General features: G+C 41.4%; 2 protein-coding genes across 10 annotated transcripts in view; both read left to right on the top strand.

The window, feature by feature from the left end:
- The window catches only part of IL1RL1 (interleukin 1 receptor like 1), a 70,365-nt gene extending 57,261 nt beyond the window's left edge, over window positions 1-13,104 (top strand). For 4 of the 6 annotated variants that reach the window (XM_086701430.1, XM_086701429.1, XM_086701428.1 and 1 more), the window contains 6 exons: window positions 530-601; window positions 2,010-2,151; window positions 2,245-2,390; window positions 8,364-8,510; window positions 9,513-9,680; window positions 12,367-13,104. In XM_086701430.1, the coding sequence (XP_086557556.1) occupies window positions 530-601; window positions 2,010-2,151; window positions 2,245-2,390; window positions 8,364-8,510; window positions 9,513-9,680; window positions 12,367-12,752 (1,061 nt within the window). In that variant the 3' untranslated portion in view covers window positions 12,753-13,104. Of the gene's footprint in view, window positions 1-529; window positions 602-2,009; window positions 2,152-2,244; window positions 3,965-4,203; window positions 7,586-8,363; window positions 8,511-9,512; window positions 9,681-12,366 lie in introns of those variants that run through there. The other 2 variants (XM_086701431.1, XR_015249292.1) reach the window with 2 other exon arrangements.
- Window positions 13,105-13,347: 243 nt separating this feature from the next.
- The window catches only part of IL18R1 (interleukin 18 receptor 1), a 43,918-nt gene continuing 29,851 nt past the window's right edge, over window positions 13,348-27,414 (top strand). For 3 of the 4 annotated variants that reach the window (XM_086701433.1, XM_086701435.1, XM_025931771.2), the window contains exons 1-3: window positions 13,348-19,552; window positions 24,228-24,335; window positions 25,635-25,720. Coding sequence is in view for 1 of the 4 variants with exons in the window: in XM_025931771.2 (XP_025787556.1) it covers window positions 25,663-25,720 (58 nt within the window). In the remaining 3 variants the exon portion in view is untranslated. The remainder of the gene's footprint in view (window positions 19,553-24,227; window positions 24,336-25,634; window positions 25,721-27,414) is intronic. The other variant, XM_086701434.1, reaches the window with a different exon arrangement.

The raw sequence follows: 27,414 nt of genomic DNA on the forward strand, positions 1-27,414 counted from the left end.
AATCTCTGAGCAGAAGTGTGGACTTACATGTTTATCTTTTTCATAGGCCTTTTTTTTTCATTCAACAAGCATTTATTCAGTACCTTATATATGCTAGCATTTCATGCAACTTTTGAAAGCTTCTTTCCTGTAATGTTGTGCTTCTTCTGTAGAATTGTAGTTTTCTAGCAATTGCCAACCCATGTAATTAATTTAATGTGTTAGATTAATTAATTAATATTTGTTTTAATGATATAAAAGAGAATAGGAAATATAAAAGAGTATCATAAGTCATAAGACAAAGTATTACTTGAATGTTTTCTTTTTCATTTGTGTGTGTGTGTGTGTGTGTCTGTGTCTGTGTGTCTCTGTGTGTCTGTGTGTGTGTGTGTGTGTGTGTGTGTGTGTGTATTTGTTGCCATGGGTCATCGTCAGAAAAATTTGAAAAACATTGCTATGATATAAGATAGTAATATGAAAACACAAGCTTTATACTGATGACCATCCAATGTTATCCTAATATTTATATTTTCTTTGTCTTTGATTTAAGATGAGGAAGGCTTTTCTTTGTTTCCAGTAATTATAGCCCCTCCACAAAATGAAATAAAAGAAGTGGAAATTGGTAAGAAAACTTGAAGACTGCTGTAAATGTTATCTGGAGAATCTTTCCATATGACGCTTGGTCTGGATTCTCCAAGTATGGGTCATGCAGTTAACACGATGGATCTTGGGGATTAAATGAAATGTTACATGTAGAAACATCCACCGGGCACTTGTTAATATTAGGAATACCCAGCACTTACATTTGTACTGCAGTTCAGACTATCTTATTTCATTCTTACTTCTCTCCGGGAGGTAGATATTGTTTCCAATTTATGCTTGTGGATACTTAGGCTCAGGTAGGATCAATGATGTGCCCAAGGTTATGGATAATGAGTGATAGAAGGATGAGAACCAAGGCTTTCTGACTCTGCCCATCTCTGCCTTCACTAGTTTCCCATTAGAAATTAGATATAACTCAAGTTCTTGGTCCATAAAACAAGTCCCTTCATGAACTAGTCTTCACCTACATTCTGGCCCATCTGAAGCTATTAACCCCACCTGCCTTGGAGTCCCCTCCACACCGACCACCTCACGTTTGTTACACCGATTGGCAGCATTTCCACATTCTTTCCTGCTTTTGTCCATGTTGTTCCTCCTTCTCATCTCTCAACACTGAGTTCAAATAGCATTCCCCATGCCGCCCTCCTTACTACCATGGGCACCACCAGAGCCTCCATCTAATGAGGTCCAAAGAAATCATTTCTGTGTGCAGCATAGCAGTCCAGAGAAGTCTGGAATGCCTTCTTCTTCTGCATTTCCATGTCATTTGTCAACCTCTCTGTAGAACAGTGGAATACCTTGTGTTTTAATCATCTGTGTCTACCCTTATCATCTTCTGAGACTCTCTTGCGTCCCTCATCCCTCTTCAGATGCAGAATTCTTGAGTCCAGAACCAAGGGCTCAGTAAGGGAGGCCTGAATGCGTGTCCCAAGCAGGAGGGCAGCCCTCACGCTTTCAGTTCTGGGCAGAGGAAGTCTCAAGTACAAGGAGTAGTAATGGAGAGCACTCTTGAATGATTAAATGCTGGGATTGTAGCTGGGTCGAGCAAAATATAGTTTTACTGACAAGGTGACTTACAGAGAGATGAAGAGAATTTGGTAAAAGGAGGAAGGTTTGGAAGAAAGAAGTTAAAAAAAAATTCCAATCTATAGTAAAAAGAAGCCCCACCTTATAATGTCTGATTGGTGAAACCAGAATTATTCACCTTTTTAGTCTCCATGGAAGGTGAGAGGGGAGTGTGAGTGGAGCTTCCTCCAAACTGTGAGCAAAGTGGGTGGAGGCAAGGACACAGAAGGGCTAAGGATGAGGAAGGGGTATGGAATCAATTCCTGGCACACACCAGGCGTTCAACGATTTTTTTTCACGTTAAATGCAATACCACTGGCAGCACTGAATGTTATTGGTGAGTTTCTTCACTTCTCATCTAGGAAAACCAGCAAGCATACCCTGCTCCGCTTGCTTTGGGAAAGGCTCTCAGATCATGGCCGGCATCCTGTGGAAGGTGAATGGAAGCAAAGTTCAGAACTTTGGACAACCAAGAATTCACGAGGACCGGGAGCAAAATCAAAGGTATTTTTATACTGAAGTTAAAACATCCCCTCCTCCTCCCACACAATTTGCAACTGCAAAGCAAGCATTAAAGGTAACAGGTTGCCTCCTTAGTTCCAGCAATGAGTTGACTTGTCTGAGCACCGTTTTAAAAATAGAGCGTGTGAGAGAAGAAGACTTATCTGTGGAGTATGACTGCCTGGCTCTGAATTTGCACGGTTGGACACGGCACACCATAAGACTAAAGCGGAGAAGTCCAAGTAAGGAGTGTTTCTGAGATTTTGGCCACCCAAGTTAGCTGTATCAACTGTAAGCTGAAATCACTTTCTTGGAGAACAATGTGTTGGCATGTGGTTCCGTGGGGAGTCTCTCAAGATGAAGAGGTCCATCTCATACATTGTGTTTTTCCTCTTAAGAACACTGACCATTTGTAGTCTGGTCTCCCTAGTTGCCTCTCTTCTGTTTTACTTCCCCCTTCCTCCTCTCCCTCCTGCCCCCCTCCTCTCCTTCTATCCCCCTCCCTCTCTTCCCTTCCTCCCCCTCTTCCTCTTCTCCCTCCTCCTTTTCCTCTCCTTCCTACTCCTCTCTGTTCTCTCCCTCCTCCCTCCCTCCCCTTCCCTCCTCCCCCTCCTCCTCCCCCACCCCTTACCTTCTCCTGTTGGTTCCTCTTTAACACCCAACTGCTTCCTTGGCCATCCTCCCGATTTCATCAGCTCTCTCTGTCTCACTGTATACGAAAGACAACGCACTAAGAGTAAACTGAACATGTTGTTTGTTGCATGACTTTTATGATGTTAGAAACATGTTCTCTTCTATAATTTTTTTTGTCACAAAGAAATTGTTAGTGAAGCTGGCAAAGTGGATAAAAAGGTAAAGTACTTAATTACTGCCCACTCCAGTAAGAAGATCTTAGATGTTACTTTTTAATAAGACATCCGGTGCCATCATTGTTAAATTTTATAAAATATTAAATTTGCTTATTTATTTATTTATTTATTTATACTTGCAAGACCTAAAGTGTTTACTCTTTGGTCCTTTCCAGAAAAAGTGTGAGACCTCTGTGTTCTGTCCCTTTAAAAGAAATTATTTGTGTGCTAATACTATACTGTATCATTTAGCGTAGCTTTATAATCAACCCTGATTTTGGGTAGAGTGAGTCTTCCGATTTTGTTTTCATCAAGATCGTCTTGGCTATTCTTAGGCCTTTGTACTGCCATATAAATTCTATTCAGACATATTTTGATTATAAACATGTTTTTATTATAGTTACATAGAGGGTTTTATTGTTTGTTTTATAATTACTTAATGTATAGTAGGAGTCTTCCCATGATATTAAATGTTCGTCTACAATACAATTTTTAATGGCTTCTTAGTATTCAATTATACAGATAGACTATCATTTATCTCACCACATACACTGCTTGGCTACGTCTTTCTTCTTCTGTCTTTTTAAAAATCCAATTTATTTATGTTTTTATTTTTTGAAGTTTATTTTTGAGAGAGAGAGAGTGTGTGGGCACAGGTGCATGAGCAGGGGAGGAGCAGAGAGAGAGAGAGGGAGAGGGGGAGAGAATCCCAAGCAGACTCCAAACTGTCAGCAAGGAGCCCAACGTGGGGCTCAATCTCACAAATTGCGAGGTCATGACCTGACCTGAGCTGAAATCAAGACTCAGATGCTTAACCAACTGAGCTACCCGGGCACCCCCAAAATTTAATTTATTTAAACTAAAAAAAAAAAAAAAAAAAAAAGAAGAAGAAGAAGAGGAAAGAAACCAAAACACATTTCTCGCACTTCTTCCCCCTCCACCTCTAGTAACCACCAGTCTAAATATAGGTGAGATTCAGGGGCGCCTGGGTGGCACAGTCGGTTAAGCGTCCGACTTCAGCCAGGTCACGATCTCGCGGTCCGTGAGTTCGAGCCCCGCGTCGGGCTCTGGGCTGATGGCTCAGAGCCTGGAGCCTGTTTCCGATTCTGTGTCTCCCTCTCTCTCTGCCCCTCCCCCGTTCATGCTCTGTCTCTCTCTGTCCCAAAAAAAATAAATAAACGTTGAAAAAAAATTTTTTTAAATATAGGTGAGACTCAATGGAAGTCTGGTAGCTCGGCTCATTTCTTTATTGTATCTGTCATTCAACATGCAATTCAGGTGCTGCCTTTTATGGGGAGCCTTCCGTGACCGCCAGTTTGGAGTATATGTTCCTTCCAGGTATTTCTGTAGGACCCTATTTCTGTCTCCACACTCATCACACTTATAAAAATTTGTTTGAGAGTCTGCTGAACATAACTGTGACCTCTGTGAGGTCAGGAATGGCGTCTCACCCATCTTTGTGTGCTCAGTCTGTAGGGCAGTGCTTGGTACCTAGCATGTGTCCAATAAAAATCGGTCCAATGAATAAGCGAATGCACACCAAAGTTATCAAGGAAAACTGTTTTTGTGCATTTCTACTGCTCTAGCGATAAGGCTCAATTATACCGCAAAACAGCAGTTTACATTTATGTTTCTCAGGTTGAATAACCTTCCCTGTAACTTGAAAAGGCCAGATTATTTATAACTTTCCTATAGTTTCATCTGAATCTAGCGTGCCTTTAATGACTTCATTATAATTTGCTGCAATAAAATATGGTCATAACAAAAATGTGAAACTGACTACTCTTCAAGAGATTACATTCAGACACTACATATAATCCTTTAAAATGTAACATTCCCTTTCACAAATAATCAGTGGCATATGGGGGCAGGATGTAGAGGATGATCAAATGATCTGTCTTGGGTATAGGTAACAGGAGGACACATTTGTGTAAAGAGTCCAAAACAGACCATCTAAGAGTCATTGTGCTTTTTATCATCACCCGACCCAGACATTGTTAATCAATGTCAGTGATGACACGCTCTTCCTCTCAGGGGCAGTCTGTTTCTTCCTTCCACTCTGTCGGTGTGTCCCCACAGGCAATGATGTCAGCAAAAATAGTTTTACAAACATTTCCTTCCTGAGAACCTATCAATTTCCTCACTTGTTTACATTTCCAGGCAAAGACATCCTATTCGTTAGATGATGCATTTAATCTGGTGTAAATGGGCGGGGAGAAAAATATGGTATTTTTACACTTGTAATTCCATGTACAACGACATGGAAGTTATTTAATGTGTTTGTCAAACAGCAAAAGGGAGAGTTGAACCCTCAGTTTATACCCCGAAGTGGGATATAGCCCCGATTAATTTGGATAAACACAGCAGCACAACCTGACGGAAAAAAGTTGGGAGCGATGAAAACGGAGGCCACCAATTTGATATGTTCGTGCTAAGTCTCTGCCTGAGGTGGTGCTTCGGATTTTTGTTTTAATGTAGACTTCAACCACCAATTTGTAAGTTTTTTACCAAACAGAATCATGACTTCCCTGGATGATTTTGAGTGCTATTGAGTTCCGTGGGTCTCCAGCTTTCTCAGTTATAACTGAGTCACCCCAGGACATATGGACAATGTCAAGACGTCATGTTAGGGTAATGTTGTGATGGTAGTGGGCACATTGGTTCCCCAAGGAAAGGGGAAACTGCAGTCTCCACCCTGACACTGCCATTGCATCATTATCCCCACGTGAAGCTTATATTGTCACTTTATGAATGTTCTCTCATTACCTGTGTATTGGAATTGTTTTCACGTTACATGTACTTGGTGACTTTCTTCCTTCTAGTTTATTTGTATTTTCTATGTTTCCCTTGTTTTTCTTCAAATTCACATGGTTACACTCTGGCGGGGGGGCCTGGCTGGCTTAGTTGGTGGAGCGTGTGACACTTGATCTTGGGGTCATGAGTTTGAACTCCATGTTGGGTATAGAAATTACTTAAAAATAAAATCTAAAAAAAAAAACCACAAAAAACATGGATACACTCTGTTTTGACAACTGTGTAAATTAAACAAAAACTGTCGCTACAGTAGCTCGTCACAATGAATGCCTTTATTTCTAATCACAGAATAAAAGAAATTACAACACTGCCTTGAGGCTTAGAAAACCAAAACTCTAAAAGCTTATGTTCCCATATTATTCAACGTGATTAAATAAATATTTGATACTCATAAGAATAGTAGTACACATTTATTCATTGTTTCCTTTGAACCTGTCTACTTATTTTCCATTTAATTTCTCATTTATTTGATCAATATTCCATGAAGAAGAGACTGTTACTATCATCCAATTTTGCAGCGAAGGAAACAGAAGCAAATGGAGGTTGAATACATTACCAAATATTCTAGTTAGAGCCAGGATTCCAACTTAGACGGTGCTTTCCCGTTTATAAACACCTTCAGAAAGTATTTGGTGTTTAATCGTTACATTAACAGGAAGGTATGGGACTTCAACTTCCTTTACTGACTTGGTTAACTTCTTTCCTCCTGTTGAAAGCAGCCGGTCACATGCACACTTATTTCACCAAAACCTCCACACTCCCAGAGTGTGTCTAGGTAGGACCTTTAGAGAGAGTGAACTGGGGCAGGGTGTGGACAATCCTGTTGAAATGCCTTACTTAGGGAGTGTCTATCATTTACACTAATGACAGTGCAGTCAGTAAACTCTCTGCCAATTTTCAGCAACACCCTCTGCTCCCTGGTTTTGAATCACTTCACCTTGGCCCTTCTTCATTTCATGGTTCTGGATGCTCAGCAGGCCGATGAGCCTTCAAGGGAGGAATCTGTGACTACGGACAAGTCGCAAATTTTCCATGGCAAGCCTAGGAACCCATGCTTTGAGACGTCACGTGAAAATGCAGGGAGAACACTGTAAGAGTCAAATCTTATGTGAGGTCCTTCTCACGTTCGTCTTTCAGGGGCACTATTTGTGAGAAGATAGTTACTTCCAAAGAGAGAAGTAAACCTAAAACGTCCAAGAATACTATTAATAAGTATAATTCTTGCGTTCAGTGTGTATGTAGCTGTGACTAGGCCTTGAAAATGGGAACCATCTTGCATATGCACCTTGTGCAGAAGTGAGTGCAGGACCCAGTTCAACGGTGGCTAAGTGATGTCCACCATGAGAAAAGTAAGGGGTGTGTAGAACCTAAAACCCCAGTAGTTTGACTTCTCCATCAGTGATGCTTTAGTGACTTACAAGGTTCTTGTTTCTTCCCTGCTTTCTTGTGCCCCCGGTCCCAGATGCAGTAAGACCCCAAGACCTGTTGATTCATTCTCTTTCATGCCCCAATACCAGGTGCATCCATTCCTTTCTCATTCTTACAGGAGTCTGAGCCCTCCTTACCTCTAACTGCCAAGTATTACAGAAGCTTCCCATCAATTTTACTCTAAGTTCCTACAGCCTCTCCCACAGAAACAAACCTTCCGCTACGTTCGGATGAATCTTGCTTACAAACCACTTTTGTTGTTAACACTCCACTCGAGACTCATCAAGGGCTCCCATGACCTTTACAGTAAAGACAAAATACCTTGACAGGAATCTCAAATCTGGTCAGAACCTTCTTACTGTGTCTGCCTCTAACTCCCCAAAATGGATCACTCCAGTTCCTCAGAACACACACACACCACATCTCTGCCCTCGGGCTCACAGCATCCACTGTAGCCAGGAATACATTTTTCTTTTTTCTTTTTAAAGTTCTCTAGGGGCGCCTGGGTGGCGCAGTCGGTTAAGCGTCCGACTTCAGCCAGGTCACGATCTCGCGGTCTGTGAGTTCGAGCCCCGCGTCAGGCTCTGGGCTGATGGCTCAGAGCCTGGAGCCTGCTTCCGATTCTGTGTCTCCCTCTCTCTCTGCCCCTCCCCCGTTCATGCTCTGTCTCTCTCTGTCCCAAAAATAAATAAACGTTGAAAAAAAAAATAAATAAATAAATAAATAAATAAATAAATAAATAAAGTTCTCTAAAACGTACGTATTCTTCAGGGACCTCCTCCTGCAGGAAAGCTTCCTTGCCCAGTCCAGCACGGAACCAGCACTCTTAAGAACCTCTGCCAGCTAAAATCGCACTTTTACCTACTATCTTAGTTAAGTTTACATTGGCCTTGACACCTTTTTTGCTCTGAGAATCCCCTACGATGCCTAGCCTTGCACAGAGTAGGTGCTCCATAAATGTTCACTTACTGATTCTTAAAGCAGCCATGAAAATTCCAGGGAAGCATCTTTTGTATGAATCTCTCATATGCCCAATGGAGGTCAGCGTCCATATATATTTGTTTATTTTACCTTGTTCTAGAAACAATAGTGATCATTTTTGTCTTCCCTTTATCTTTTGAATAGTTGACGATCAAAGTACCTACTACATACTGACAGGATTTAGCATCTTGTTAATGCTAATCAATATCATGGTGATAATGCTAAAAGTGTTCTGGATTGAGTTTATTCTGCTCTGGAGAGACATAGCTAGACCTTACAAAAGTAGGAATGGTAAGTGGCGAGTTTCAAATTTTCCTTCAGAAGAAAAGGATCCATAATGGCTGATGGTTACTTGTCTGTTGATCTCTTAACAGCTGTCGACTAAATCCAGATTTTGCTGATAAATGTATTCAGAGTAGACCTTTTTTTTTTTTTTTCAGTTCACTTAGTGGCCATTTTCTATCCTTTTTTGTTGCTTCTCATGGTTCTGAGATTCATCTCAACACCTCAGATTTCCTCCCCAGCAGGATTGCTGTTCCTACTAAATAACAGAATCTGCCCCAAGCCCAGAGTGGTTTAAACAGTTTGGAAAATGTGTATTGGTGAAACTTCATGGAATTTAAAACTTAAAAAAAAATTGTTCCCGTTTTCCAGAAGTGAACAGTGTAGAAGGGGCCATCAGAATGCGGGTGTATTTTGCCAGAAAGCCCATTCCATAAAGAGTCCTATCTATGCACATAAGTAGACACATGAAAGAATACAATTGTGCCCCGCTAAACAAGAACACCATTCTTTCCTTTGAATGAAGATATATTTTACATTTTCCCTATGGTCCTCTCAATTCGGGCTAATTATTCAATTTGTGGGAAATGCAGATCCTTTAAAAAATTCTACTTGAGCATTTCCATTTCCTTGGGTAAGCACGGAGAAAACAAAAGATAAAATTGAGATCTGCCCCAAACAGCAGAAGAACTCGTTATCCATGACTATAAATATTTCTCAATAAATTATTACTCACATTTGACAATATGATGTGATGAGCTAAACTGGACGGGTTCTTGCCTATTCTCTCTCATTCAGTGTGAGACAGTGAAGAGGTGAACTTTAGGATTAAGATTGATTTTCTGATGACTTTCTGTAGCAGTAGATTGTCCTCACCATCTCTGGATTCCAGAATATTTTGGGGGGTGGGATGCAATCACCACCAACCATAAAATCGAGTGAAGAATGTCTAGTGAGAGTCAAATTTGGAGAACCAAGTAATAAAGTTGCTTTTCTTGTTCTCATTTTCAGATGGAAAGATCTACGATGCTTACGTTATCTATCCGCGGAACTATACAAATAGTCCTGAGAGGGCCAGTGCTGTGGGATATTTTGTTTACCAGATTCTGCCTGATGTTCTGGAAAATAAATGTGGTTATAACTTATGCATTTACGGGAGAGATATGCTACCTGGAGAAGGTAAAGCTGTCAAAATACATCAAGGACAGGGGCGCCTGTGTGGCTCAGTCAAAGGACCAACTCTTGATTTCGGCTCATCATGAGCCCATGTTTCACTGGATCCAACCCCGCCTCAGGCTATGCGCCGGACAGAGACTGAGATTCTTTCTCCTTCTCTCACTGCCCTTCCTCCCTCTCAAAATAAAATAAACTTAAAAAAATACATTAAGGACAGAAATTCACATTCATCAGAACCCTAAGAGATAGGTGGTCTTCTCCCTGTGTTGGATAGGGAATTGCAATCATTATTCCATGCCTTAAAACCAGGGTTTTTAAGTATTGCTCTGGAAGAATGAGATACTTACTCTTTGCTCCTCCTGCCCCCATAGCCAAACCGATCGTGACGTTTTCGCAGGAGTGTCAGTGACGTGAAGACACAGTAAGCTGTCTTTACGGGGTGGATTTAGCAAAGCACTGCCCCTACTTACCTCCCACATCCACCAGTAACATAACTGACATTTCTTAGTTCTCTCTGGAAGAATTGAAAGAGGACTCACAAAACAAAGAATTTTGTTCTAATATCCAGAGGCATTGGCTACAATATTTGAAAGGCCTCAGAGTCTTTATGATTTTCCTTGTATAGGGGAAACATTTGCAGATGTATATTCTCACAACAACTAGAGCTGTCTTCTGTTTCATCAAGTGTAGTCAATTCCATGTACCTTTGAGAGTAATTCTGGCATTTCAGAAGCAGTTCTCCTTGTCTCTCTACATTTATGTCAAGTACCCATGAACCCTCCTTAAGGCCCTTCTCAAATTCCTCAGGGACCAGGAAGCATGTGGAATATGAATGAGGCAGGAGCATCATGAGGGTAATTCCAATAAAGCAAATGCTTAGTAGACTGTGAACTTAACCTGGCATTTCCACTGAAAAGAGGGATTCAGCATCTATAGATTTAAAGGAATACATGGAAGGTGAAGCTGGTTTGTCCTGGAATATTTATTTGGGCAATGTTAATCACCCCATAATGGCTTGGGAGGCTTATAAAATGAACAATTCAGGAAAATGTAATCCAAGTTTCCTCTGGATTCTTTCTCCCTCCTCCAACTCTCCCTTTGGCTACTCAGGCCAGTCGAGAGGAGGAAGTCATGGTGCTCGAATGTTCTTTTTCATGTGACACACCAGCACAGGAAGCTGCAGGGATTCCATCTGTTCGTGATGTCACAGCACCTGCTACACTTGGCTGCAAGCTCTTCATCTCTTCTTTCTGAGATGCGTTGACCTCACTTGTAGCTCCGTCTCGTTCCAGACAGCTCGCTGATGCTCAAGCTCGTGTAGCCTGCATTGTGCTGGTTTTCATGTGAGAAGACTTCCTACTTCCCCTCCCTCAAGGGGAAGTCTTCTGACCTTACTTCAACCAAAATAAAATCAGATCTAACAAAACAACACCAAACTTCACTCTTCCCTTAGAAAAAGATCATGACTGCCTGCATCAGTATATTTCTTCCCCTCCTAGGTATCTTCTGTTTGCTCCTTCAAGTCCACTCTGCATCCCACTCCATCCAATGGCCCTGGGTGGCTGGTCATTATGGAATCCATCACACCCCTGCCTTCTGCTCCACGCTGAGTTTGGCCAAGAGGGAGCACTGGGGGCAGGTCAGAGGCAGGCATCTTGTGAGGTTGCCAGGGTGGCTGGGCTCCTTTCTCCCAAAGCAAGGGCTCTTGATAGCTGCTTTCATACTCATTAGGGTTCCATAACTGCTTCCTCCCCTTCATACCTGGAGGGTGGTAATGCCTCCTGTGTTATTTCCAATGTTGGGGGTTCTGAGGTATCTCTCATTGATTTCCCTTGGGTCTGCCCACATTTTTTATAAATTGACCTTTGATTAAACTCTCTTAAGTCAGTCCTTTGAGTATGCCAAGTTTTATGTTGGGATCCTGACCAACATAAGGTCTCTACCTGGCAGTATTTAACATTTATTTCCCTAGTTCCCACTACATGAATTGGCAGTCTTTCAGCTGCCAGCCTCTAGGAATATCTTGAGTGGTTTCATTCATGGTTAAGCTTCTTTGATCGTGCTGTTACCTCCTTGCAGTGAGAGCTGAGTATTTTACATGTTCTTTCTAAGTCTGTCCAGAAGTTACCTGCTATCGTCTTGGAGTTGATGCTGTATTAACTCCAACTTGATAAGGGGATCTGGTCTTCCTTAAGATTTTTCTAGTCTGGATCAAATCAGCTTCTAAAACCGAGATCTTGGGGAAAGACATGAATCCAGGACTCCCCTAGAGGCTTGAATCAGTTCAGAGAAGCAAGGGTTCCTAAGAGTTAAAGTTCTAAGCCCTATTAAACACATAAGCTAATATTCAAAGAGGGCAACATGTAGTTAATGAACTTGAATTCTAAGTCTCTTGCTAAATATCTCTACATTCCCATTTAACTCCAAGGACTCTGTTTTAGTTAGGACCCCTCTACCTGGGAAGGAAGAAGGCTTTGGGACTGATGTTCTGACAGTGAGAAGGAGAAGATGAACACAAGTTGTCCATCCAAGCTCATTCCTACTTTCCTGAATAAAGAGTTGATCAGTGTCAGAATCTCATGGCAGGCTATAACAATAACAGTTTTTTAAAGTTCAGAACATTTATGATCAAAGCATTAGACTTAAAAATGCATCAACAGGAAATCTGGTCCATGTCTTTTATCCCCAGATGCAGCCACCTCAGTGGAAACCAACATACAAAAGAGTAGGCGGCACATTTTTATCCTGACTCCTGAAATCACTCACTGCAGGGAGTTTGCCTATGAGCAGGAGATCGCCTTGCACAGTGCCCTCATCCAGAACGACTCCAAGGTGATTCTTATAGAATTAGAGGCTCTGAGCAAGCCAGGAGGGATGCAGTTTGGGGAGCTCCAAGATTCCCTCAAGCACATCGTGGAAATGCAAGGTACCATCAAGTGGAAGGAAGATGATGTGGCCAACAAACGGTCCCTGAATTCCAAGTTCTGGAAGCACGTGAGGTACCACATGCCTGTGCCAAACAAACCCTCAAGGAAGACATCCACTTGGGCTTCCCTGAGTACCCAGGGGCAGTAGCGCTTGCTTTGATGTGCTGGTGCACCAGATTTCCTAGATCTGCATTCCTTCTGGCAGGATTACACCCCTGGGCCAGACACTGGAGCAGAGGCATGAGAAATGGGGACATGTCGAGGGTGTTCAGGCCTCAGGTTTCATCTAGCAACTTTACTTCCATTTTCCTGATTCTGGGTGGATGCAAAATGCCCCGAAATTTTTATCCTCGCTCCCCCCTCTCTTCACCCCACATTTCCTTCCCTTTCTCCTTTTGCTGGTCTTTCTCCATAAGACCTAGGATCTTTTCACTATTCTTTTTTCCATCTTTCTCTCCCTTTCTTGTTCTCCTGCCCTTTTTTCCTTGTCAGTATCCTACATTTTGTTTTGTTTTTTTTTTTTTAATTTTTTTTAACGTTTATTTATTTTTTTGGGACAGAGAGAGACAGAGCATGAACGGGGGAGGGGCAGAGAGAGAGGGAGACACAGAATCGGAAACAGGCTCCAGGCTCTGAGCCATCAGCCCAGAGCCTGACGCGGGGCTCGAACTCACGGACCGCGAGATCGTGACCTGGCTGAAGTCGGACGCTTAACCGACTGCGCCACCCAGGCGCCCCAGTATCCTACATTTTGAACAAACGAAAAGCATCAGAGCGAAATTTGCATGTAACCATGAAGAACACTCCGATTCCCACAAGCAGAATATTAGCGGCAAGTCTTGTTTCCAACCCACCAAAAATTATTATATTTTATTTTAATGGGTGTTAAGTTTTATCATCTCAATATTGTGGATACCATTGGGGTCCCTTACCCAACTGCCATTACAATCAGTATTTGAAGTTCTAAAGTCGCTTTGATATATTTTTATTCTCCTTAGAAATATTTTTTTTCTCACTCTAAAAGTTACAGAAGAACAGAAAAGATCAAAGAAGAAAAGAGTGAGTATTATCCACAAATCCATCATCCTAAGATAATGACTTTTAAACATTTGGGTCAATTTGTATTTAAAAAATTTTTAACTTGTACTTAAATGTTCTGTTAATATAGCTGAGCTCGCACAGTGTGTAGGGTTTATACATTTTTTTCTACTTAACATCATAATAAAAACACTTGACATGTCACTTAAATTTTAACATTTTAACTATTCATAGAGTTCTATTTCACTGTTGTGCCACAGCTGACATGCCTAATTAGTTATTGTTGTATATTTGAGTTGTGTTGAGTTTAAATAGCCATCATTATAAGTAATTTTGCAATGACCATACCAGCATATTTTATATTTCCCAGTTACAATTTTTGAACTTAAAACAATGTTTGTTTATTTATTTTGAGAGAGAGAGAGAAAGAGAGAGTGGGGGGAGCGGTAGAGAGAGAGAGGGAGACAAAGAATCCCAAGCAGCTCCAAGCTGTCAGCACAGAGCCCAATGCGGTGCTCGATCTCACAAACTGTGAGATCATGACCTGAGCCGAAACCAAGAGTTGGATGCTTAACCGACTGAGCCACCCAGGCGCCCCCTATTTTTATTTTTTAATTTGAGAAATTGGTTTGTTGTAACATTTCTATGAAATTAGTAAAGCATTTTGACAGAACCCTTTGACAAAAGTGATGTCAAGGTATGCAGTCAAGACCACTCCTTGAAGGGGTTCACATAGCCTCAGGGGCCACAGAGCCCATCAGTGGATACGGAACTCAGCAGTGTCCTCTCAGGCTGGGAGTCCTGTCAGAGCTCAGATTTTACAGGTGGATGGAGATCTTACCCTCAGCTGAGCTGCTTTAAAACGTGTATGATTTCAGATTTAGCTACAAAAGAAAACTGCACTCCAGACCCTCGACAGCAAGTATAATTTTGCATTGTCACTCAATGCCTTACTGAGCCTTGCTTGAAAAGAGATCACATTTCTGGAAGGTTGCCTAAAGGATCTGCAGTTACCCATCCTTCTATGTACCCTATAATCTGAATCTATACTCCCTGGATTAAGTTACCAGATAAATTACAAGACATCAGTTAAAGTTGAATTCCAAGAATGAATTTTCATATGAAATTGATCTGAAATTCAAATTTAGCTGCGAATCTTGTATTTTAATTTGCTAAATCTGATTCTCCCTATGCTGGTGGGCTATTGTGCTTTTCTGTGGTGACATCTGATTTTGTTGAATTAGTAAAAAACAAAACAAAACAAAGAAAAAAAAACAAAGCCTGTGAGAAGGATGCCCTATAAATGATTGGTCAGCATCACCTAATTGGAATCAACAATCTATCCTCTGCTCTCAACCAGCTGTGTGACTATGAGTAAGTTACTCAACTTCTCCAAAAGTTCTCCAAAATTACCTTAGGTAGCATGAGAATAAACCATACCAAACTCTTTGTATTTTTGTGCAAATCAAAAAGTAGAAGAAGACTCTTTGGACCAGAGAAGAATTCAATAAATGGCAACATCTCATTGTGCTTTTTGAAACGTGGATGATACTCCAAGTCCTCTCGCAATGAACACCTCTGAAGGATACTTCTCCACCCTCGCCAGCAGGAATAGATGTGCCTTTAATCCTGATTCCCCACCCACCTGGACATACAGACATTTGTTTGGTGGATGGACACAGGGCATTTTGGAGCTGATTGTATTTACCTCTTTGCATTAGCTACTTGACAGCATGGAGACTAATTTGGGCTCTTTCTACAGCAAGTACGTACATAGGATATCACAACAAGGAGTTTATAATAATCTCTTCCCTGTTTTTGATACACTTTCTTTTTAACTATATTTTAACTGTCTGTATTATATGCTGCTTTGCAAGTATTCAACGTTTACATTTCCTGAACATGAGCTGAGTATCTCTTTGAGAAGGGCAGGGAGAGGAAGAGCTCTGGAGGGGTATTCAGGTGAATCAGGCATACTCCTTACTTATCTTATGGGGTTAGAACGGGAAGGGACAAGGGAAACACTTCACAGGACCAGACAGGGCTGGCCCCAGGAGCAACTCTGAGCTCTTTTCTGCAGTGCTTCCTTTCCCAAACTTACACACCACCTCCCAAGTCATCTGAGCTTCGGTTTCTGCAAACTAAGGATGGAGAAGAAGAGCTCTGAGGTCTTTCTCAGCTCTCATAGCCTGATTCCAAGCCTATGCTCACAGAGAGACCGCAGAACTTCCAGAAGCCTGGATTCTCCTGCCAGCAGCACCACCGACCTCTCTCGCTTCCTTCATCTGTACCATCAGAGTGACAAGTGCTTCATGTACCACACAAGGTAGTGTGAAATACAATGAATACAGCCCAAACCAGTGACGTGTCTACCTTATGACCCGGGTTTAAATTCTGGTGGATTATAAAGACACAAAGAATTGCTCTTGCTTGAGTCAAATTTGCATACGATAAAAGGCAAGATTTTAAGTTTGATGAGTCTTGACAATTACGCATACTTGTGTGGCTATCATCCCAAACAAGATAGAAATAGTTCCATCACCCCCGGACGTTCCATCCTTCCATTTCCCAGTCAATCCCTCTCCTCAGAGGCAGTGTTCTGATTTCTGTCTCTATGGATTCCTTTTGTCAGATCTTGAAATTTCTACCAGTAAAGTTAGGCGCGCAGCATTGTGACTCCCTACTTCCACACAATGTAACATTTTGAAGCTTCATCGATGTTTTGCATGTGTCAGTTGTTTGTTCCTCTGTATTACTGAGCGGTATTCCATTGTATGGCTGTACCCGGTATGTTTAACCTATCCCTGTTGGTGGACACATGGGTGGTTTCATGTTGTACCTACTGTGGATCTGGAGACTGTGGACACTCTTGTGGACTTGTGTTTGTATTTTTCTTAGCTCGATACCTAGGACTGGTCCCTTTTTGGAAACTGTCAACTTGGCAAACTGTACCATTTTATGTTTCCTACGGTTATGTATGAGACTGCTCTTATGATTGAGTCAATCCTCACCAATGACTGGTATTGTCAGGCTTCTTTTCCTTTTAGTTATTTCAGTGGGTGACAAATCAACCTCATTATGGTTTAATTTGCAGTTCCCTGATGATTAATGATGTTGAACCTTTTTCATGACCTTATTCACCAATAAGATTCATGTATTGCTCAGTGAAAGTAAAGTCTTCTGCACATTTTTAAATTGTGTTGTTTCTCTTCATATTGTTGATGTGTGGAAATTTTTAAAATATATTCTGTATATAAATCCCTCTTCATATAGGTGTAAGGTGAGAATTGTTCCAGGCTTACCTCCTTATCTCTTCCTTTTTTTTAAATGAAATCATTGAGAGGCAGACATTTTTAATTTTGATAACACCCAACTGATCAATTTTTCTTATATGGTTAGTGTTTTATGTGTCCTAAGTTTTTGTTTGTGTTTGTTTTTGTTTGTTTGTTTGCTTGTTTGTTTTTATCTCAACATCATGGAGATATTCTCCTATGGATCTTCACGAAGTATTTATGGTTCCAGCTTTTATGTTCACTATGATCACATTGTCCACTGTGAATTAATATTTGTATATAGGATGAGGGGAGGGTTAAGCTTCATTTTTTCCCCCACAGCGATGCCCAATTTTTTCAGCAACACTTGTGAAAAAATTTTCTTTCTCCATTGAACTGACATGGTGCCCTGGTCAAAAATCAATAGGCTGTAAATATGTGGGTCTATTACTCTACTCTCTATTATTTTCTGTTTATATGTTCATGCAAATATCACAGTTAGGATTAGTATTGCCTTATTGTAAACCTTCAAGTCAGTGTAAGTCTTTGTTCTTTTCTCCCCAAGATTGTTCCAACTATTCTAGATCATTTGCATTTTCACATAAATTGTAGAAACAGTTTCTCGATTTCTTTGAAAATTCCTCCTAGGATTTGGATTGCATGAAATACATAGACTCTATAACGTATAGAGTCAAAAATGTATAGACTATATAAACTCCACAGTTTGTGCAGAATAGATATCTTAACAATTTTTAGGTCTTTCCAATCTTCCAATTTTTAGGTCTTTCATTTTTCTTGGCAGTATTTTGTAGATTCCATTGTAGACAATTTGTACATGTTTCAAGGGACTTATATCCTGGTATTTAATTTTTATGGTATTATACGTGGTATTATTAACAAGTTTCATTTTTCAAATTTCCATTACTAGTATAAAGAATTACACTTGAGTTTGTATATTGGCTTTTTATTCCATGGTTTTGCTGAACTCACCTATTATTTCCAGTAACTCTTTTGTGAATTTCAAAGGGTGATCATAAAATCGACCGTCTGTCAAAAACAGTAGTTTTATCTCTTCATTTCCAATCTGTATGTCTTCTATTTTTATTTCTTTGCTTATTACAATAGGATTGTCCCAGATGAAAGATAACATCCTTATCTTGTTCCCCATCTTAGAAAAAAAAAGCAAAGTGTTTCGGTATTCATGATGAAACTACCTACAGGTTTCTTATAGACGTTCTTTATCAGATCAAGACTGTTCCTTTCTATTCTCAGTATTCTCAGTGTTATTTGAAGGAAGCCTGTTGAATTTTGTCAGATGCTTGTTCTTATTGCATTTGAGATAATTATATGATTATTCTCTTTTATTATATGATGAATTATTTTGACCGAGTAAAAAGGATGAAAACCACTGCCTCATTAAACGTTCTTCCTGTCAGCCATGGTTTCGTTCTTCACTTTTCTTGGAAAGACCCTACCACAGACCAGTCTAAAAATGTATCCTGAGTTCTACCACAGTAAAACAAAAAAACAAAAAATTAGGAGTACAAGTTCTCCTTTGCCCTTCTTTTGTTCTAAACAATCTAAAATTTCAGTTCAACACCTCTGACCCCTCTCCATTACTTCCCAGGAGAGAACCGCCCCCCCCCCCCCGCCCCGCCCCGCCCCAACCCCCAGCACAGGCAGAAGGCCTCGGCACAGATCTGAGGCTTCAGTGCTTCAGACAATGGCTTCCTCCTCACCTTGGATAACTTCTAGAAGCCGTCCTGTCATTTTGGAGCTGTTACTTGGCCTCTTTCCTGTCTACAGCCCCCACCCCTGGCTCCTTCCCCTTGACCACAGACGGTGCCCCTCTGCCCCACGGGCGGGTTGACTTTACTCTGGCGCAAACCTTTCCGCGGCCTGTAGGGTGTGCAAATGCAGCGCCCATGGCACTGCGGGTCCCTCGGCCACCGCCCACCAGCCGAGAGTTCCCGGGACCCGCCGCGCCCCGCCGGGGACCGCAGCTGACCTCCGTGCAAGGGCGAGGCGGGATTTTCCAGCTGTGTGCAGTCGCCGCCGCGATCAAGCAGCTCCCGGAACTCAGAGGCGGGGCGCCCAGGTGGAGGAGCCGAAACCCCAAGAACGCTGGGAGGGGCGCCCCAGACAAGGAGCACTCCGGGGCCGGAACGCCTGCGCCAGGGCTTACCCCCCTCAGAGGAGCACCGCAGACTGGGAGGATTCCCCCCATCCCTTAGCCCCCCACTGGGAGCAAGCCTCGACCAGGAGCATCTTAGATTGGAGCAACCCAGACCTGGAACACTCTGCGGGACCCAGCAGCGCCCGACTTCCAGCACTGCAGACACTGGGCAGGGGCAGCATCCCACCTACAGCCTTTGTGGCGGCTGCCGGACGCTTTTTCTTTCTTCTGCTTTTTTTTGTACCCCCCCCCCCTTTTTTTTTTCCTCCAACCTTCTCTAGTTGCCTTATATCTTTAATCACACTTGCGGCTCCTCTCTTTCCTTTCGTGTTTCACAGCGCTGGGGAGGCGGCGATTGCAGTTTCTCACCTGCTGTTTGAACTCCTGCCTCTGTCGCCGAGGCCACCAGGGTGGAGGAGGGACGGCCGCCCCCGCGCCAGCCTCGGGGACTCCCCTCTGAAGGTAAGAAGCGGCGCCCGGATGCCATCCTCACCCCCTGCCCCCTCCCCTCTGCTGCCGGCCCGCCTGGCAAAGGGCGACCCAGCCTCCTGGGGCCAGGGTTTTGAAAACAAGATCAGCTTAGTATGTATGCCACTATGTGTACAGGTCTGCCTCCACTTAGGATGAGGGTAGTCCTGACAGACCCAGCCTAAGCTGAAAATATCTTAAGTCACTGGAATATGAATCTATTTCTTGAACATCATAGCTTAGCCCAGCCTATCTTGAAGGTGCTCAGAAGACATACAGTAGCCTACAGCTGGGCAAAATCCTCTATCACAATGCCTAATTCATAATAAACGGTTGAGTATCTCATTCAGTTGATCGGATAGTGTGCTGAAAGTGAGAAACAGAATGGTTGCCTGGGTACAGAATGGTTGTAAGTGTATCTATTGTTCACTGTCGTGAACCCCTGGCCCACTAGGAGTTGGGACTAGAGAGGATCCTAGGGCGTAACACTAGCCTGGGGGAAGATACAGATTCAAGGTTCCAGATACGGTTTCCACGGAATGTGTATCTCTTTTGCACCATCATAAATGAAAAAAAAATCGTAAGTGGAGTCACCGTATGTAAGGACTGTGTATATATATATATATATATATATATTCAGATATGTATATAAATATGGAGTATATATGTGCATGTGTCTGCATATACACGCACATATATATGCACACACACACACACACACACACACACGAATAGTTGGTGAGACAGAATCATCAACTTTCCCTGATAGTATAATTTTAAAGGTTAAAACTTCCCCAATTTTTTTTTCCTGAAAAAGTGAAAATGGCTAAAATATTTGGTAGTTTTCACTTATTAAGCTCTTGTCTGACATGGCGTAGAAAACTTTTAGATGCATTATTTTTATTTATTCTTCTGTAGGCCAAATGAAGTAGGCACTATCATTATGCTTAATTAAAGGAGGAGAACCAAAGCACAGGGATGTTTAGTTATTTATCCAAGGGCATCCAGCTACTAAGTAATAGATCACAGATTCACAACAAAATTTCTCTGATTCCAAAACGTTAGCCTTTAATTCGAGGTGCCTCCAGGAGTGAGAACCCCGAGCAAATCGCACTGCAGTTATGAGACAAATTAATGACTGGGCAATCCCAGGCAGATATAGACACCTGAGGTGATTGTATGAATTTCACCCCGTTCCCTTGGTCTATTCTTGGGAACCTCCACCAACACTCATTTGGTGCTGTGCAACGCTGGGATCTGGGGCACACATCTCAACCCAAGGTCCTTGGATGGTTTGGGAGGGTGTAGATTTGGGAGAAGCTGGGTTTATGCAGGTTCTGGGATGGTATGACTGCTCCCCCCTCCCACCGGCACAAAAACATATAAAGGCTCTGAGCAAGTGGTGTGGGAACACGGAAAGACAGGGTCTCTGGCCTCAAGGAAGTCCCAGGGAGCGGGGATGAATCAGGTGTAATGGGAATGCAGTGCGTACAAGTGTGCAGGTGTCTGGGGCACCAGCCGTTGGAGAGCTTCCTTGAGAAGGCAACCATTGAGCCAGGCTGTTAGAATTCAGGGAGCCGACAGTTAGAAGCAGGAAGGGTTCAAGTAGCAGGACTGGCACAGGCACAGGTGGAGGTGGGGGAAGCAGAAGGATCACAGCAGGTGTTTGTGGAAAAGACTATGAAATGGGAATGATTCTCCTGGCCCTGCACAGGGCAACCCTCGTTCAACATAAATGCTGCTTTCCTTGGAGTGGAAGCGTGGATGTGCACGCACGTGTGCACATGTGTGTGTTTTATGTCCAAGATCGCTTTTTCCTCTTTGCATTTGGTGGTTTTGTCATGTTGAAGGCTGAGTGAAACACTTAGGCATTGAACACTGTAGAGAAACAGTTATTTTAAAAATCACTGGTGTTAAGATTTTCATCAAGGCAGCTTATCTTAGGAGGTACTCAATTATGTTTTGCTAATAAGGGTGATTTTCACGGAAGCAATCTACATCTACTTATGTGGGTCAGTGTAACTTTCTACAATCTGGACCTATTCACCTGGTCCAGTCTCAGCTTCCTCAGCAGAAATTCTGTGAACTATTATTATTTTTTTCTAGAGAATGGTCACTTTGCTCAGGGTGGGGTCTATAAACAGGGCAGTTGGACAGAACCAGAGACTCAGGAATGAACATTCAGACACTCTGCAGGGGCCCTGGATAGTACTACGCTGGGTTCAGAGAGAACAGTTGGCTTGTGTCTGTATCCTCACTCTAAGTCACACAATTTTTAGAAGAGAACCTTTTTCGTTTAGAGAAAACTTCATTCCATTTGGTGATTTAGGGGGAATTTGTGAGTATTCTTTGTGTGTGTATGTGTGTGTGTGTACATAGATAACTCACTTATATACACATACCTATATATGCACAGATACTTAATGTCTTAAATAATAAATATTATCGTTAAATGTGTATATTTGTGATCTATTAAATTTACTTTTAAGTATACAAATAGGCCCCTAGATTAGTGTCTTTCTACCTTGGCTGCATATTAGAATCACCTGGATGATGTTTAGCAATCAGGAAGCCTAGGCTGTACCTCAGGTATCTGGGTGGGGACCCAGGCATTATTATTATCATTTTTTTAAGCTCAAGGTAGATTTCACATTCACTGTTAAAACATATTTTCCAAGCAGTGTGGAGGTTCCTCAGAAAATTAAAAATAGACCTACCCTATGACCCAGCAATAGCACTGCTAGGAATTTATCCAAGGGATACAGGAGTACTGATGCAAAGGGGCACTTGTACCCCAATGTTTATAGCAGCACTCTCAACAATAGCCAAATTATGGAAAGAGCCTAAATGTCCATCAACTGATGAATGGATAAAGAAATTGTGGTTTATATACACAATGGAATACTACGTGGCAATGAGAAAAAAAAGAAATATGGCCTTTTGTAGCAACGTGGATGGAACTGGAGAGTGTGATGCTAAGTGAAATAAGCCATACAGAGAAAGACAGATACCATATGGTTTCACTCTTATGTGGATCCTGAGAAACTTAACAGAAACCCATGGGGGAGGGGAAGGAAAAAAAAAAAAGAGGTTAGAGTGGGAGAGAGCCAAAGCATAAGAGACTGTTAAAAACTGAGAACAAACTGAGGGTTGATGGGGGTGGGAGGGAGGGGAGGGTGGGTGATGGGTACTGAGGAGGGCACCTTTTGGGATGAGCACTGGGTGTTGTATGGAAACCAATTTGACAATAAATTTCCTATATTAAAAAAAAAACATATTTTCCAAGATGTCATGATTTAAGAAGCATTTCAGGGGCGCCTGGGTGGTGCAGTCGGTTAAGCGTCCGACTTCAGCCAGGTCAGATCTCGCAGTCCGCGAGTTCGAGCCCCGCGTCAGGCTCTGGGCTGATGGCTCAGAGCCTGGAGCCTGTTTCCGATTCTGTGTCTCCCTCTCTCTCTGCCCCTCCCCCGTTCATGCTCTGTCTCTCTCTGTCCCAAAAAAATAAATAAAAAAAAAAAACGTTGAAAAAAAAGAAAAAAAAAAAAAAAGAAGCATTTCAAAAGTAAGATTGTGTGGGTGTAACAGTGGATCAGGTGATCACCTAAGATGCCCAACTGTATATAGTTAATGAATCTAATGTGTGTGTTAATTCAGCAGATAATAAACAAACATAAAATAAAGTGTATCCGTTAGCAATAAGTGCTATGAATGGAAAAATAAAACACAACGGAAGAGGAGAGAGTGGTGTGTGTGTGTGTATGTGTGTGTGTGTGTGTGTGTGTGTGTGCTTGCATATATTTGCACTTCCTGAGCAGTCATACTGTTAGATTTCCACAGAGTGCTTGCACAGAGGGCCCATACTTATAACTATGCTGTCAACACATAAGAAAGGCAAGACTCTTTAATTAATTATTCATCTGATAAAGAGTAGGATGAGGGTTCAAATCCAGCCAGTCTGGCCCCAGAGGCCGGGCTCCAAAAACTGATACATATCGTCTGACATGAGAAGATGGCCATGGGGTTATTTTGTAATCAAATATATCTTATAAATTATAATTAGACTCATATCAAGGAATATATGTAGCAATTAAGATGATGGTAGCAAAGACATTTTTGTGACACAGGAAGGTGCTCATTTAATGAGTAGAAAATGCAGGATATGAAACTTTTTAAACATAATCCTAATTAGTTGAAAAAATATGTAGAAAAAGCACAAGGAAACATGTTAAATTATTTTGCATATTGAGATTATTTTCTTCTTTTCAATCTTCATTTTATAAATGCCCCCTATTGGGCATATAATACTTTAGAAATCAGAAAAAAAAATTTTTTAAAGAAAGGAGAGAAGCAAGGAAGGAAAGCAAGAAGGAAGGAAGAAAGAAAGAAGAAAGAAATTCAAATATTATGGAAAGGCAAAAAAAAAATCAACATCACACATGGTACCAAATGTGACATTTCCAGAATAGCTTTTCTTTTGGTAATGAGTTCTATTATTTAATATCTTAATCTTTTAAATCCAGAAAAGCACAATAAAATTTTTATGTTTACATACACAGAGCAGTGCAAATATCAGCTAATTTGTATACTGGGATCTTAACATGATTCATATTGAAACTCAGAGTTAACTCATCAGAATGCTAGATTATTTCTTAATAACTTTATCTCTCAGTAGACCTTGAAAATTAACAAAAACCAAAACCAAGAAAAAATAGCAGTGCCCTTTATAAGGCTGTGTCAACCTTCACCAGAGGAAACAACACGTTTCATTCTATCCAAGGTAAGAGAATAGATAGTTAATAATAAATATGTGTGTGTGAGTGTAGGTGGGGGATTGATTTCAAACCATAGAACCATAGAAATATTCTAATTTAGTTATTTTGAACACTTGGTACTTTCCATACCTACTTAACCCTTTACGTGACTGATTATTATCTCTTGGAAATTACATCAGATGCTTTGCTTTGTGATGTTATTCATAAAGATTGATGTAAATGGTCTGACTGCATAGCCCTTAAACTTCATCCAGGATTTGGACGTTAACTGTTTTTCTTCTTTTTTAAGTATGGGAGGTGCATGGCAGTTAATAAGAGAATTATTTGGGACTGAGAGGCCACTATGCATTCAGAAAGCCTTGGCAAACATTAGCTCATTCTATCACTCAGTAATTTTGGTCATAGGCCTTCTTATCATCTCCACTTTGGTAATGAGCAGCTAGGCTCTGAGACTTTTAAGTAACTTGCCCGAGGTTGTACAGCTGGTTGAGACTCAGCTGGAGATGCCAACCCAGGTGTAAGAGCCCTGCTGCCCCTTTCCCCTGTCCTACTCTCTAAAATTGTAATTCACAGGACAAAAGATGGGTTAGAGTACGACTGAAATTCAACACAGATTTGAGTTCATTGACCCAATGTAGATTAGGCATTTGGAGTGTAGGAAACTCTTGCTTTGTCTCTGTTTCCCTAAAATAAACACACGTGGGCATGTGTGTATAGACACATGCATGCACACATCCGTACACCTGTTCCTCCGGAATGAGCATTAGTCCTTACTACGTACTAAGCATTGTACGACTGTGTGCTGGGATGTTAGTGATATAATAATGGACAAAACAGACTTAATTCCTAACTTATCAAGAACTTAGTTCTGATGAAGAAAGATGGATATTTAAAAATTCAAGCCACACATGAAGATCACAATGAGCATTTTGGTGTGATGAGAAAAAAAAAGAACACACACACACACACACACACACACACACACCCCTACATGAGTAGACCTGCCATACATATCTTGGCACTTCACAGAATGTTCTTTCATAGAATAGTAGATTTTCTGTACAGCAGACTCTCTTGTATTAGAAAATTGCATTATTAGGAATTTTTCCTGCCTTGAAATGTGATGAATTCTATATGGCTGAAAGTTCTGAGAACACTTGGTGACTCTATTAAGGGATATGGAAACTTACTGTGCTGATTTTTTTAAAGTTTGCATGCCAGAAGATGTTTTAAAATCTCCTTCATGAGACAGGTATACTTTTGTTTGCAAGTTTTGGCTGAACCCATCTTGCTCTGTTTTCCAGAGAAACCACTGGAAACAGAATCCTAAATATGCGTCATATAGAACTGCTCTTAACACTTTTGGCACTTATGTTTACAAGCACCTCAGGTAAGTAATTATAATCATTCACGGACATACTTCATTGGTAGTTGAGAGGGAAGAGCAAGGTTTCACTTTTTTTTATGTGGAAGTGGCTACTTAAAATGCTGAATTTATTAACATTAGTGGTTTTAAATTTTACTTTGAGAGTTACCAATTCGTGTCCCTGGCATAGAGAATAAAACGTTTGTAGAAATGGAATCAAGTAAAGAATCATATGGGATTGCTGAAAAGGAAATATTTAGTTCTCTGAGTTTATGTAGAGAGAGCAGGATCGTGTGTGGAAACACATTACATTTGTCTGAGGTGAAACTCTGCTTTGTGTTATTGAAAACTGAAGAGTTCACACCCATCTTTATTGTTGATATTTAGCAAGTTTTATACACATTATTTTTCTGCCAACGCGGAGGCCAAGGTTCATCTTGTTATTTAGGTGATGAAGACAGTGAGGGGGAATACTTTACAGGTCTTGAGGGAAATATTCGAGTTAGAAGGAGTACCTAAGAAAGACTGTGTAGACTAGGGAAATCATGTAGTCTTTATATCAGATGGCAGATAGCAATTTTAACTGATTAACAGTAGCAGTGATGACTTGGAAACTTACCGAGAATGATTCTGGGGTCTCATTAGGATCCTTTGGAGAAGAGACACGTGACTGATAAGCAAGGTTCTCCTTATGCCTTGGAAGAGAAAGTGGGAATGCCAATACCGATTTGCCTTGACCTGTCATCTAGGAGAGGGAAGCATATTAGCCCATATCCCCAACTCTGAGAATTACTGCTCGAGAGAGAACAAATTGATACTTTCCAATAATTCCTGTCTAATATTTACTTAAAGTGGGTCCATTTTTATTGAGATCCATACAGGTTAATACTATCCAGATGTTGAAGGAGGTAGATCTGCTCCTCTTGATATGGAATCCTCTGTTAGAAACTGCTGAGTGAAAAAGCAAGGTGCAGAAAAGTGTGCATCATGGGCACCTTGCTCTGTAGATATATACTAATAACTAACCTTGCTCCCAAATTACAATGAAACATGTTTCAGGCTCAGAAACAGCCAGACAGCCCATTCTGTAAGTTTACTAAGGTCCCAGCTCTTTGTCCTTTCAGAGAACCTTCATAAAGGCTTTAATCTAGGCAAGTATGACAGTATTCTACATGAGGTTTCATTTAACCTAGTAGAAGTTGAGTGACAGCATCCTATTTACTGTCCAAACTCAAGACAATTCCAAACACAGATATCATTCCAAAGGGTCTAGGTTGTTGATGCTGTTGGATTTTTACTCTCTGTTCATGTAAGAATGGGAGTGAGTACCTGCCTGGGCAGTCTGCACAGCTTGAACTCCAGTCATTTTTTTCAACCAAAAACCATTTCTTTATTTTTTTTTTAATGTTTATTCATTTTTGAAAGACAGAGACAGAGCAGAGATGGGGCAGAGAGAGAGAATGGGAGACAGAATCTGAAGCACACTCCAGGCTCTGAGCTGTCAGCACAGAGCCCGACACGGGGCTCGAACCCACGGACCGTGAGATCATGGCCTGAGCGGAAGTCAGACGTTCAACCAACTGAGCCACCCAGGCGCCCCCAAAAACCATTTCTAATCAACAAGGTCTTTAGTGTTAAGCACAGGATTAGGTAGCTGAAGCCATTAGTTGCCAGGAGAGTGTGAACTTCCAACTCCAACCACCTACCCCCGGAAAGAA

Source organism: Puma concolor, chromosome A3 (genome assembly GCF_028749965.1).
Source record: "Puma concolor isolate L17-30 chromosome A3, mPumCon1.1.hap2, whole genome shotgun sequence".
NCBI lineage: Eukaryota > Metazoa > Chordata > Mammalia > Carnivora > Felidae > Puma > Puma concolor.